A 13,734-nucleotide genomic window follows, 5' to 3' on the forward strand; every position below is an offset into this window, starting at 1 on the left:
AAGGCTCACTAAAAGTAGAAGCTGGAAGGGTTCCCGGTGGGAGGAGCCCTGACTGAGTCATCCTTTGAGTCCTTTCCCAGACCGAGACACTGAGGTCCAGGAGAACCCAAGGGTCTGGCCCAAGGGCAAACGGTCAATGAGGGATGCCCTCGGCTTTCTTTAGGGCTGGGTGGAAAGGACTAAGGAAGCTGCCTGTTGAGGGGCACCGGGAAGCAAGAGGGGGCAGAGGAGCAGGTTCCGGTGGGAAGGAGGAAAGTGAGGGAAGGTGGATTACTGAGGGAGGGAGGGACATGCCCATCCTCATGAGAGCAGCCATTCAAATGACACCAGAAATCTTAGCATTTATAAAAACTGGCAGATTTATTCCACAGGGGCCCATTTCCAAGAAGCTAAAGGTGAAGGTAAGAGGAGAGGTTTCCTCCCCTATTCCTTTCCCCCTTATCTTGTTTATCCCCAGGGGGTAAAAATGGCCTAGACCCCAAAACCTACCCAAATAAAAAACCAAAAAACTGAGGTTCCAAAAAGTTACAGCATCTTAATTCCTCATAGAAAAGGGGAAGGAGCCAGAGGGAAGGGAGGTCGGTCCCTGGGGTAAGGGGAGGCACCCCCAGCCTGGTGGGACAACCCTCCTTACACAGCTGTCCCAAATGGGACAAGCCAGGGGCACAGCATTTAAAAACTCCCACATCCCATTTTATCAAAACCAAAGAGAAAAAAAAATTTCCTCCCCATAACAAACCTAAATATATATATATATATATAATTTTTTTCTTAAAAACAAAACTTCAAAGGCATTAAGCGTTAAAGTGAATCTACAAGGGAATGTGAAATTCCCTCCTTCCTTCCCCCTTACTGTGGGGTTACTTGGTACATCCCCAGCAGAGGAACCAGCCCCAAGGGGATGGCAGAGGGGAAGGACCAAAGGGAACAAAGGGTGGGGGCTTCCCCAGCCAATCAGCAGCCAATATGGGTGTGGGCGTGGTGCTGGGGAAGCCACACCCCCTTGGAATTTTCCAAGTGACATAGGGAGTGGGGAAGATGCATTCCTGTGTAGACTTCAGCCAATTCCAAGTCGAGTTGAGGCAGGGAAAGCAGGGTGACAGGCGGAGGGGGTGTGCGGAAAGGAGAAACTGGATTTTCTGGGGCCCTGTGGTCAGGGGGCACCCCGCTTCCTCAGCTCCTGAACAAAGGCTGGAAAGAAACAGTGGGCAGAGGTCAGGGGCAGAGCCTCTTCCCCTTCTCCCTTCCAAAACAAGGGCTTTCCAAGGGACACCATGCCTCCAAAATAAATACATGTTTAAAAAGGAAAACACCTCACCTTCAATTATTTCCTCTTTCACTTTCTGCAATTCCTTCCTCACCTCTTCCAGAAGCTCCTGAAAATAATGGGGGTACAACCAATGAGGAAGAGTACCTGGACTTGCAGAAGTGAATCCCCCGTTTAATGACTGAGGGGCCAGAGGAAGGAGGGTCAAGACCCGTATCACACACACACTATGACATCACTGGCCAGGCCATAAAGTGACTGAGATTTCTAGGGGAGAATTCTGGATCCTCTGAGCCAGAGAAAAAAGTACTGGAGAACATCCAGTACCAGGGCTGGCAAATAAGACATTCCAGTTTCCTGCCAACTCTGGTTGGTGATAAATGTCTGCAGCCAGTGTGCTGAAAAAGATTCTGGATACTCATCAGGAATGAGTGCAGTGATAGATTAGTAAGGTCTGTCATGGGCATTGGACAGGGTGGTTATGGGGTCTGTCATCCCTGACACGATCCAATTTCTCCAGTTTTCAGACTGGGAAGCTGAGGGTTCCAAGGCCTTTTCTAGAATCACATAGCAGGTCAGTGGCAGAGTCTAGACCCAGATCTCCTTTCTATCCCGAGCCTCACCCCCAGTCCCCTCCCCTACCTGTTTCACCCTCTCCAGGTCTGACTCGTCACTGGAACTAGGCGTAGCGGGGTGGGCCTCGGAAGTGGTCACTGAAGAAGACGACTTCATCCTGGGAGAGGTGGCATGGTGTGAGGCAGAAACAAGGTTAGAGAGAGGGTCTGCCTCCCCTGCCTCCCATTCCAGGGGTCACACTGTGTTCCTCCCTGCAAATTTGGCAAGTCCGACTCTTTCTGGGGGTAGGGCCCCAGTATTGATGGCCCACCTTGGCAAGGTTGTGCTGTTCTTCTCCCAGGGTCTCCGCACAGATTCTGTGGGACAGACAATAAGTCAAAAAGATCAGGAACAAGGAATGCCCTGCCTCAGCCTTTCTTCCCGAGCCTCATCAGCCCCCGTTCAAAGAACCATCTCAGACTACAATCCCCAGAATTATCTGTACAGACTTTCCCATGAAGGTGTGTTATATATGAGAAGAGGGCATCCTGGGACTTGTAGTTCCTGTGATTAGACTGGGCTCTCACTCACCACTGTGGGCTGGGACTCTGGCGTCTGACTCCTCCTGCTGGTGGGAAATAAAACTGTCACGAGCCAGACATGGCCATTCTGCTCCTTTTCTTCCTCCACCTTCAAACACAGCCAATCCCTATCACAGCCCCCGCCCCAATATTCCTACTCTAATGGTATATCCTAAGGTGTATTAGGCAGGAAGGGTCCTTAACTCACATTGGCAGATTCATCCTTGGCGGGTTTCTCCCCAACTTGCGTGGCTTTCCTTCTGCGGGAGAGAAAGGCAGAAACAGATGGCTTCTGTCCTCTCTCAGCCACTCAACAGTTCCCTTCCCCAGGGTTCTGGAAAAGTGGGTCCTAGGGTGCAGGCTTCTGGAATTCATCAAGGCTAAGCACATTTTAATTTTAGAAGTTAAAGAGGGTGCTGTTCGCGAATGAGGGGGTGGGGGTGGCGTTTAGGATTCCTGCATTTGGGAATCACAAAATTCTCAGGGCAGAGTCCCCAGCTTCTGAGGCTAGGTCATCTAAGGTCCTAAAATTCTGAGTTCCAGACATTCCAGAGGCTACCTAGGGGGTTGCAAACCTCAGCCATCTCAGGAGAATGCAGTCCCCATCAGTATATCTCAAACCTGGCTATCAAAGGATGAACTTTCACCCAAAGAAACAAACTAACCAGGAATCTGAGCCCTCCCCACACCTGGTCCAACTGAACCGGAATCTCCAGGTGATAACTGCTGGGCTGAGGGGTTTGTTTTGAGAGCTTTCCACGACCATTGAGAGCTCTGGGCTCAGGCTCACCTCCGGGCCAGCATGGCGTTCATCTCTTCCATGAGGCCTCCACCCGTGCTTCGACTGCTCTCAGCTTTGGGGGCCATAGGCCCCGCTGAAGCCTCTTCCTGCTGGAGAAATTACAGAGAAGAGAGGGCTTTACGGGGGGGCCTCCCAGCCCTCCTGTGAGGCTCCCAGGCAACTCTGGCCTCATTCCATTATTATATCAGACCCATCACCCCACACCCACTGCGCCTACCCCTCACCTTGCTAACTTTCCTGAGTTTGGCACCAGCAATGGCTGAGGCCAGGCTGGGGGCCCCAGTCCCTCCACCACTGGGGCCTTGTGCTGTAGGGAGAGGGGGTGCCGGGGGTGGGCCTCCCCCTGCTCCCTGCGTGGCAGCCGAGACCCCTGAGGAGGAGAGACCAGGGGGTGGGGGTGGACCCGGAGGAGGGGGAGGTCCTGGGGGCGGTGGTGGTGCCCCAGCTGAGGGAGCAGGCGGGCCTCCTGTAAGAAAAACAAAACAGGAGGGGTGCTAAGAGAGAAGCTTCATTCTTTGTCGTCCGGCTGGCCCACCCCCTCCTCTGGGGCGGTCCCCTGACCCCTGAGGCCATTTGAGCAATCACCTGTGTTGGAGGCTCTGCGCTCCCGCTCCATGAGCTCTGACTGCTGCTGCCTGGGGAGGGAGGGCGAGTGGCTATCACTCAGGGCCCCCAGATGGCCAGCAACCTCCCGGATTGCCTCTCAGAGGTGTCCGGCAGGGCTGGTTCCTAAGCCCCGCTCATTTCTTCTATCTCCCAGGGGCCCAGGAAAGGGCTCGGGGGTGGGGTGGTGAGGGCAGGGAAAGGGTGAGACCAGGATGTGAGCGATCTAGTCATCAGACCATCAGGAATCACAAAACGCCCAAGATCCTTTAAAAAACCCAGTTCTGGACTCTGTGAGTCCAGGGGACTGAGATTTGAAGGGTTCTGTAACTCTGGGCATCAGGAGTTTTTCAAACTCCAAGTGGCGGGGGAGTGGTTCTTAAAGATGTGGATTTCTAGTCCCCTGGGAGTTGGAACATTCTGAAAATTCAAAGTTGGAGAGGTCTTAACTCTAGGCGTCAGGGGTTCTGGAACCACCTAGAACTCTGGCTGGGGGAGGGTTTCCCACCGGGGACTGGCCCCACCTTTTCTGCTGCTCCATCTCCTCTGGCGAGGGGCCATTCTGGGCAGACCAGGTGGGAGGCGCTGTAGGTGGTGGCGGGGGCGGGGGCCCACCTCCTAGAAGTGAGAGTAAAGGCTAGTGAGTCACACGGAAGCCAGCCCCACCCCTTGGCACGCTCCCGAGGGGCCTCCAGGTACCCTGTGAGGAGGGTTGGCACCCGCTTCCCCTGACTGAGCTGACAGGTGGTGGGCACTGGAAGGATACCCAGATCACAGGCAGGACAGCCAAGGCCCAGAGAAGGGGGTCACCCACCCCAAGGCCTGCAGATGGGAATTAGCAGGGACAAGACTTGAATTCAGGCAGATTCCAGAATCCAGGCTCTTAACCCACCGTCACAGCTGCTCAGACCCCCTACCTGAGAGCTCAGAAGAGGCTGACAGCCCCCTCCTCACCCAGCCTCAGGCCTCCCGCTCCCGTGTATTTCTTGTGCTTCAGACTGCCGCTGAAGTTGCTCCTGGAAGCAAATGCCTCCACCATTTGACAACCGGCGAATCTAGACGCACAGCCGCCACCTAAAACTGTTGCTCCTCAAAGCGCTCTTTATGGACCAGTCAACTTTGGCATCATCAGGGAGCTCGCAGGAAGCACAGAGGCTCTGGCCTTGGCCCACCTACCTGATTCAGAATCTGCATTTTTTCCTAGATGACTCGCAGGCACATTCCAGTTTAAGAAATACCAACTGGAAGTTTTTTCTTAACATTGTGGCTTGAAAACTAACTGACAATGACGTCAGTCAGTCTAATGGTTACCTGGAGAAAGGGCAAAGGAAACCCCCCGGAGGCCTGAAATATTTCTATCTTGATCTGGGAGGCGGTCACACAGGAGTGTGCAAGTGTAAAAATTCATGGAGCAAAATGGGCTCTTAGGAACCATGCGTTTGACATGTGGGTGCAACTGGGGCAAAGAGGAGCCCACAGAATTGGGATGGCCAAAAAAATCCACGTGGGTTTCTCTGTAACATCGGAAAAACCTGAATGAGCTTTCTGGTCAGCCCAGTAACTCTCCATAGCAGCAGTGAATGAGCCCTGTTTTCAGATGAGTATACTGAGGCCGAGTGGTAAAGGGGTGGCCCCAGGCCCCACCGCAGGGCTCAATGGTCCCCTCCGCCCGCTGTCTCTAACCTTCCAAGGCCTCTAGGGCGCTGGCCATGCCGTTGGCAAACTGCGTGGCATCCTCCTTGCTGCCAAAGTTGAGGCCCCAGACCTGCCGGGCATCGCGCCACTGGTGGAAGTTGGGGGTGGCCTGGTTATACTTGACACCCCGGACGATGGCACAGTTGATGACCACCTGGTGGGAGAGGGGTAGGGGAGAAGTGGGTGAGCGGTGGTGAGGCCCCGCAGGCAGAGGGGGCGAGGAGGAGGGGAGCCTCACCTGCTGGTCCGGCTGCATCTTGCGGCCGACCACCCGGAAGGAGTTGGCGGTGGGGTTGTGATAGATCTGGACGCGGCTGAAGGCCTGCGGGCCCGTGCCGGCGGGCAGCCAGCGCTTGTTGCTGTCATCATAGAGCATCACCGTGGCCCGGCTGGTGCACACAACCGTCTCGCTGCAGAGAGGCAGGTGGGCAAAAGGGAGAGAGGCCAGTTAGCTGTGGGGAGCCTGGCATCCTCCCCCCAGGGGCCGGTCGCCTTCTCATTCCCCTGGGAGATTCGGAAATGCAAAGCCAGTGTGCCAGGAATAGGGGACCCATGAAGAGGAAGACAGACCGAGAGAGAGGGCTGAGGACAGGCCCTCGGAGAGACCCAGACAGGGAGACTGGAGGAGAAAAAGACAGGTGGGACGGCGAAAGACACACCGGGAGAGACAGACAAATAAGACAAACCGGGGGATGTGAGACAGACAAGGAAAGAGACAGACAGTCAAATGGGGAGCAAGAGACAGGAAGAGGAAGAGTCAGACCTGCTGGAAGAGACAAACATACAGACTGACGATGGGGAGAGAGAGGTAAGAAAGGGGGTCAGATTGTTACAGGGGAGATGGACTGAAAGTAGTAATGGGGAGAAGAGAGGCAAAGGCAGAGAGCAGACAAACAGGCAGACAGAGAGGACTGAGATGGACCGAGAGACAGAGATGTGGCATGCGAGCTGGAGGAGGGGGCCTGGGAGAAGCGGATGCAAGGGACAGAGCAGGTGTCCTGGGCAGCACTGGGAACAAGCCCCTGCCCGACGCGCCTGGAGCCTCAGTTTCCCTGTCTCTGCTGGGAGGCTTGGACCTTCCTGCCCCCATTCCCCACTGTGGAGGAGGAAGCTGAGGCTCAGGGAGGTGAAGGGTGAGGCTTGCAGCAAGTTGGGGACCGATGCAAGATCCCAGGCTCTTCCCCTTCCTGCTGCCCACCCCATCCATCCGGCGCCACCCGCCCTCCCCCGCCCCCTGGCGCCAACGGCCATCAGCAGACACTCCCTGCTCTGTGTCCGGCAGTGACCCAGACAGCCCCGGCCCCACCCTGCAGGGCAGGGGAGCATCGCAAGGGACTGTGCTGTCCGCACATGGTGATAATCCAAGACCAGGCCTGGGGTTGCCCAGAAGCAGGGCCTGCCCCAGCCTTTGGATCAGAGAAGACTTCCTGGAGGAGATGACATCTGACTTAGCCCTGCAGGGAGGGGGCTCAGTAACGCAGCTCAGGGTTCAGGATCTGATATCCACAGACGTAGGTTCAAACCCCCGCTGGGCCACCTACTCCATGTGACTCAGGCGAGCAACCTTCCCACAGAAGTCATCTTCTTTGCCCGCAAACTGGGGAAATGACAGACCCCACCTCCCAGGGCAGTGGGAGAAGTAAGAGTCTGGGCATGTAGAATGCTTGGCGTGGTGCCTGGCATGAGTGCTGAGTAACTGTCAGCATCCCTTCCCTGGGCACTCTGAACAGGCACCGAAGGGCCCTCCTCCACCCCTCACCAGTCCTTCTGGAAAGGTTCAATGCCCTCCTCTCTCAGTGGGGAAACTCAGGCTCCCAGACGGGAAGTGACTTGGCCAAGGTCACCCACAAACCAGGGGGAAGCACTAGTCCCTGCCCAGCCCCACCCCCCACCAGACTTTTTCCTAAAAAGAGGAAGTTGGTGGTCAGAGGTTTCCGGGGAGATAAATTATACCCCACAATGGCTCTGTCTCTACCAGGGCTAGGGGCTGAAGCGTGACAGTGACACTATAAAAGACAAGGCAGGGAAAGCCCCCTCAGCTGACCCAGATCTGAGTTCTTAGGCCAGGGAGCTAAGCCCCCAGGTTTGCATAATTAGGGGGGCTCCCTCTTGTCAGGCACTTCACCCAGCCCTTTCTCCGGATCTCTCATTTTATTCTCAGTGCAGCTCTTCAGGTGGGCTATTTCATCCTCATTATGCAAAGACTGCAAACAGTGGCACAGAGAGGTTGTGTGACTCACCCATGGTCACACAGCCAGCGGGCAGCAGAGCGAGGATGGGAACCCAGGCCACCTGGCCCCCAAGTCCACTGTCTTCACCACCACGGACTGTGCGGGCCCTCCCCAAGCACCAGGTGCTGGTTCTAGACAAGCGCAGCCTCAGGGGCTGTTTCTGGCTTCCGCTGCCCCCGGCAGGGCAGGGTTAAGGCCTCGCCCACACCTGCCACCCACACCCAGGGCAGACTCTGGCCAGGTGCCCAGGGCCTTCGTTGCTACCCCACCCTGGCTGCACTTTGCTCTTTCCAAGAGCCCCTGCCCTGCTCAGTCTCTGGACTAGCCTGAGCTGTGGGTGTTTGCCGAGTGACCCCGGACTGGTCTTGTCCCTCTCCAAGCCACGGTATCCCCATTCCAGCAAAAGGATCCTGTTAAAACACAAGTCAGATTGTGTATCTCCTCTTCTTGGAAGCTCCGCTGGCAGCTCCCAGCAGAATTTTTATTCTGGCCAAGTTCTCTCTGCGGCCTTCATGATCTGTATGATCTCTGATCTCCCCTCGACTGGCCCCACCAGCCGTTCTAGCCCCCACTTCAACATGCCAGACACATTTCCACCTCAGGGCTGCGCTCCCTTTCTCCCTCAACCTGGATTTTCACCTCCTTCGGGCCTCTGCTTAGCCATCACCTCTTCCGAGAAGCCCTCCCTGACTACCCTACCTGGAAAAGCTCTCACTGCACACACCGTTGGGTGTTTCATCAGGGCTCTATCTGTCTCCCTCACCAAAATGTCAGGACCACAAGGGCGGGGATTTTTGTCTTTTCTGTTCACTACTGTGTTCTCAGAACCTAGACTCGTGCCCAGAACCTAGCAGGTATCCAGGAGTTGTTAAATTAGCCGTCTATAAAAAAAGGAATTTTTTTTTTTTTTTTAACAGCAGCTGACATGTATTGGTTAGTCTGTGTCCCAGACACCGTTCCAGGTACGGAGCTCCAGCTGCCACAGTGAACCTTACAGTGACCTCAGTGCACACCCTTTTTCCAGACAAGGAACTGTGGCCACAGAGGAGTGAAGACAGCCATCCCAGGTCACACAGCAAACAAGCACAGGGGCTCATATTTGAACCCAAGTCCTGATCTTCCCCACCCCCAATGTTCTTAACCTCATTTAAAGATGAGGAAACAGCTAAGCTGATTTTTTTTTTTAAGGCAAGGTATAAAGTGGTGTGAGAGATTAAAAAAAAAAAAAAAAAGAGCTGGGGAGGATATAAATACCTCTGCACCCAGAATGGTGAAAAGCGAGGTTGCTTCTCAGGGGACTAGCCTCCCCTGCTCGCCTCTGAGGCACTGAGGCACCGGGGGTCTGACAAGGGAGGCAGGAAGTGGACAGTTGCACTGTTTACCCACTTGAGTTGCTTGATTATGTCTTCTCTTTTTGCTTTGTTTTACCATGGGCTGGTATTACCTATAAAAAATTAATTCATTACTTAAGTACAAAAAAAAAAAAAATCCACCTATAAACCAGACAAAAAGCTAGATCGGAAAAATCTCACAGCCAGGAAGCCGGGAGTGAGATGCATATAAGGTCTGCTTAATTCCAGTGGTCTCTGGGGGCTTCCCTGGTGGCTCAGATGGTAAAGAATCTGCCTGCAATGCAGGAGACACGGGTTTGATCCCTGGGTTGGGAAGATCCCTTGGAGAAGGGCATAGCTACCCACTCCAGTATTCCTACCTGGGAAATCCCATCACAGAGGAGCCTGGCGGGCTCCATGGGGTTGCAAAGAGTCAGACACAACTGAGCAACTAACACTTTCAATTCAACACTGGGGTCTCACAGCCTCAATTTGACATGAGACAGCCTGAATCCCCAGTCAGCCCAGAACTCTCCCACAAGCCCTCCCATTCTGGAAATCTCCAGTATGTGGTCAGTAAAGGAGAACTGAAGTCAACCCCTTGCTGCATGGCTTCACCTCTCTAAGCCTCACTTTCCAGCCCTGGAAACCGTAACTCCCTGGGGTTTGGTAAGGATTGAAAGAGATAAGAAAAGCCTTAAGCGCAGGACCTGGAATTTGGCACAGGACCAAAAGGGAGAGCTTCCCCGATGGCTCAGAGAGTAAAGAATCTGCCTGCAATGCAGGAGTCATAGGAGATATGGGTTTGATCCCTGGGTTGGGAAGATCCCCTGGAGAAGGAAATGGCAACCCACTCCAATATTCTTGCCTGGAGAATGCCATGGACAGAGGAGCCTGGCGGGCTACAGTCCAAAGGGTCACAAAAAGTCAGACTCAAGTGACTAAGCACACAAACAACATATAAGGGAGCCACGAAGCAATACAGGAAGGAGAGAGCCTCTCATCATGGGAGGCAATCAAGCACAGTCACTCTGGTTTACTGAAATTTACCCATTGAGAGGCTTGCCTTTCCTTCTACCCCTTCATCTGATAGCCCCTTAAACTGTAATCCACCCCACAAAGACCCAGGGATACACAGCCTTTACAAACTACAAATCTTTGAAGCAACCCTGGATAGAAACACAGGTATAGCGTCTGTAGGGCTTCTATGGGTTCACTCTAGTCCCTCCTCCTTGACAGGCCTCAGTTCCCCATAAGTGAACAGGAAGGTAACTGGGTTCCTTCTTGCTTATCAGCATTATCTTCAGTGTTTGTACAGTAAAAGCAGGTTACTTGTTTTTTGCTAAGGCCACTAAAGGTTTGACTTTGCTTTTCTTTAAGAGTACAATAGTCTGGAAAGAGGCTTTGGTTCATATCCAATCTTGCCTACTTCCAAACTGACTTTAATAGGTAATCTGCTTAATTCCCCAGTGCCTCAATTTTCCCATCTGGGAAAGGGGGACGATCATAATAGTATCAATCTCTTACAATTGCCGTGAGGATTAATTTGAATCAGGCACCTGGTACAATGCCTGGCACAAAGGAGTTGCTTGATCAAATGGTCTCTCATTATTAAAAACAATAATAAATGAACCAAGTTCTAGAGTCTCCTCTGCCCTAAGAGTCTCAGACCTCTGCCCCACTTCCCAGAATTCCAGCGCAGAGTCCCGGACACGGCAGACACTCAACAAATATTTGTCAAACTGAGAAAAAAAAAAGAACTGTAATTTTCCATCTTTACAGCCTCTCTTCCAACTGTCCCCAAGACTGTCTCCAGCCTAACCAGCCAGAAATCAGGGGATCCCAGTGCCCTCCCATCCCTCAACACTGCTTAGAAATTTCTGAGGGATCTTGGGCCAGGCCTTTTCTCTCTTTGAGCCTCCCTCAGTTTCCCCAGCAGCCCCTAGACAGGGCCGTGGGTCTTTTTGAATCCTAGCTGTCCTGGGAGTAGGGGCACAGCCCAAGAAGGCTAGTGTGGCCATCAGCAGGGAAGACCCTTCAGGAGATGGGAGTAACCCTCTGCTGGGACAGGCATCAGCTAACTTCTGCCCACCCCCCAGGAGATACAGGAGGTTTGGTCACGGCTCGCAGTAGCAGGGGGCCTTGTGGGAGGGCCAGGGCCTCTGGGACTGGGGGAGGCGGGGGCGGGAGGCTGGCCCAGACATTGCTCCTGCCCTTTTACGGTCTCAGTGAGTGAGGCAGCACTAACTCGGACATCCGCCATCCGCCTTCCACGCCTTCCACCATGCCTGGGACCGGAAACGCGGGGGGGGGCGCACGGGGCGGGGGCGGGGGGGGAGGAGGCGCGCACGGGGCGGGGCTGGGGGGCAGTAGGAGAGGAGAGTCCCCCGGGAAGAAGGTGAAGGAACAGGGCCTGACTCCCCCAAAACTGCCCTCTCTCCCGGGCAGACCTTTTAGAGATGTTGCTATAGTGGCGGTAAGGGTAGGCAGGAAGTCTTGTGGGTGTCTGTGGGTGCCCCCATCGTTCCAAATTTTCCAACAATCCCTTTTCAGCAGAAGGAACAAATGTGGGAGGGGGGATTCTCTAATGACCACAAAAAGGAATGCCACCCAGATGTCAAAGGGCAGGGAATGTGGCAGATGAGAGAGGATGTGGGCCCCAGGGGGTTAATCCCCAGCGGCCCCCCAGGGGCCTCCCCCTCAAGCTGGGGGCTTTGGAGCAGGAAGTCTCTGAGAGAGTAGAGGAAAGGAGATAGTATTGTCAGGCTCAGGCCTCAAGGGAGAGATTATGGGGGGCCGGGGAGGATGGGAGAATGAGGGGGAGGGCCAGTCGGGTCCCCCAGTCTGCACCGGCCCCGCCCTCAGGTGAGCCCAGGAGTTTTGAGGGAGGCTCCGGGAAAAACAAAATCCCTGGGTCCCTTGGGCCCCCCACTCAGGATTAAATTCCTGGGAAGATAGCTGGAACTCCCTGGGAAGCCTGAGTCCCAGAGGGAGAGGGCTATGACCTTGAGGCTTTCCAACGCCCCCTCCTCCAACCGCACAACTCCGGACGGCTGGGTAAGGGGGGGCGGTGTTGAGAGAAGGGGGAGGCGCCGTGGTGGGGAAAGCAGCCGGCCCACGGCACTCTCAGCCCGCCTCCCCCCCCCTACACACACACACATACACCAGCTGTCTCGACAGGTGAGTCAGTTAGACAAAGGCCCCTCTTCCCCCAGCTGCCGCGCCCCCTCCCTCTCCAGGGCCGCGCAGGTCGGGGAGAGGGGCCGCCCTTCGGGCCGGGGCCGGGGAGGCGCCCTCGGCACAGAGCGCTCGCTCCCTCCTAGGCACAGCCTGTTTTAAGCACATTGTGGGTGGGGAGCGGCGAGGAACGGGAGTCCCAACCAGACCCTCCAGACTGCGTCTGGGTCCCTGGATCCGTCCACATCAACCTTCTTCACAGGGGGATGAACCGCCCAAATTTAGGGGTTAAGTACCCCCTAAGTTAATGAGCAAAGTCCCTCGTGGGAAGAATTTCCAGCGCCATGTATAGGGGGACCCCGAAAACCAAGCTCTACGTCTCAATCTCTCTTCCAGGTCCCAGGGGATTCCCAAACCGGCCCCCCATAATCCCTCTCAGGGCCAGGTTGAGATTTGGGGGCAGTCTGAGTCCTGCCTAACCCCTAGCTTCTCTGCAGGGATTATTTGCCAACTTGGAGGTTCTCTGAAAAGTCTTAAAAATTTTCGGGAGTCCTCGGAGCGCCCCCAAACCTAAGGGCTCCCAGGAGAATCTCACGGCACCACCTAGAGCCTTGAGAGTCAAGGGGAAGTGGTCAGTGTTTGGAGCTCGTCCAAGGGGGCTCGGCCTCAAATCCGAGGCGCCCAGTGCCCAGTCCCCAAATTCCAACCGGGACCAAGCTGGGGGGAGGAGGGGACAAAGGCAGGGCGGCAGGAGCCCGCGCCGGCCAGGGAACGGTCTGGAGGCAGTTGGAGGCTCACCTCATGGCTGCTCGGCGGGCGGGCGGAGCGCCCACGGGCTAGGTGCTCCCGGGGCGCCCCTGGCTCGGGGTTCAGAGATTCGGCGCTGGCTCTAGGTTCTGCTCAGTCTCCCCCAGGGTCCCGCCCCATAGAGTCCGGCTTCCTGGAGGGGAACGTGGACAGGGTCGGGGCGGGTCCTCGAGCGCCTCTTCCCTCTGGGGTTCTGCTTGGGGGGTCCGTGCGGCAGAAAGAGGGTGCGGCGTCCCCTCCCCGGCGCGCCCCCTCGGCCGGCAGCAGCTACAATGTTACTCTTACTACTGTACTTCTCTTTGCTACATTTCGTTCCAAAATTCCACTCCCCGCACCCACAATGCCCTGCGCCTTAAAGGGGCCGCGGACACCTTAAGGCGGTGGGGTTGGGGGGGGTTGGTGGAGGGCGCTTAAAAGGGCAACGCGGAACCTTCGACTTCCGCTATTTCCCTCTTCCCCAACATTTTTGCACAGCGATGCACTCTGGGGGTCACCCCCAAATTAGAGGGGAAGCTTGATAGAGAGGAAGGGATCCTTCCTTGATCCTGAGTTCTCTGCCACGATGGAAATTCTTAGGGGAATATCAGGGGGGCAGAATTTCTTCTTACCCTCCTCATCGACTTTTTTTCATTTCTTTACATTCTTCTCAATTTGGGGGACGAGGAGGACCCTCGGGTCAAGCATA

The 13,734-nt window shown here is 55.1% G+C and overlaps 1 protein-coding gene across 5 annotated transcripts; it reads right to left on the reverse strand.

Moving 5' to 3' along the window:
• Positions 1 to 335: 335 nt before the first annotated feature.
• On the reverse strand, positions 336 to 13,380 carry VASP (vasodilator stimulated phosphoprotein). Of its 5 annotated transcripts, none has more exons than XM_070387512.1 (13): positions 13,041 to 13,380; positions 5,742 to 5,913; positions 5,492 to 5,657; positions 4,333 to 4,426; positions 3,791 to 3,840; positions 3,430 to 3,671; positions 3,194 to 3,291; positions 2,612 to 2,663; positions 2,414 to 2,450; positions 2,154 to 2,199; positions 1,910 to 2,000; positions 1,319 to 1,376; positions 336 to 1,191 (listed from the first exon to the last, which is right to left on the reverse strand). In XM_070387512.1, the coding sequence occupies exons 1-13, from the start codon at positions 13,043 to 13,045 to the stop codon at positions 1,154 to 1,156; spliced, it is 1,149 nt and encodes a 382-aa protein (XP_070243613.1). In that variant the 5' UTR covers positions 13,046 to 13,380; the 3' UTR covers positions 336 to 1,153. The 5 variants fall into 5 exon arrangements, with proteins under 5 accessions (XP_070243613.1, XP_070243614.1, XP_005900389.1 ...); XM_070387513.1 differs by having other exon boundaries at positions 2,414 to 2,447; positions 3,194 to 3,294; XM_005900327.3 differs by having other exon boundaries at positions 3,194 to 3,294; positions 13,041 to 13,379.
• Positions 13,381 to 13,734: the final 354 nt, after the last annotated feature.

This window comes from Bos mutus, chromosome 18, assembly GCF_027580195.1.
Source record: "Bos mutus isolate GX-2022 chromosome 18, NWIPB_WYAK_1.1, whole genome shotgun sequence".
NCBI classification, from domain to species: Eukaryota; Metazoa; Chordata; class Mammalia; order Artiodactyla; family Bovidae; genus Bos; species Bos mutus.

Bases quoted from the DNA above. Each gene is read 5' to 3' on its own strand.
- VASP (XM_005900327.3), bottom strand. The intron at 2,001-2,153 runs GTGGGCCATCAA...CACCTCTCCCAG, and splicing joins AACAGCACAACCTTGCCAAG to GATGAAGTCGTCTTCTTCAG. The intron at 1,192-1,318 runs GTGAGGTGTTTT...GTTTCTTTCCAG, and splicing joins GAAAGAGGAAATAATTGAAG to CCTTTGTTCAGGAGCTGAGG.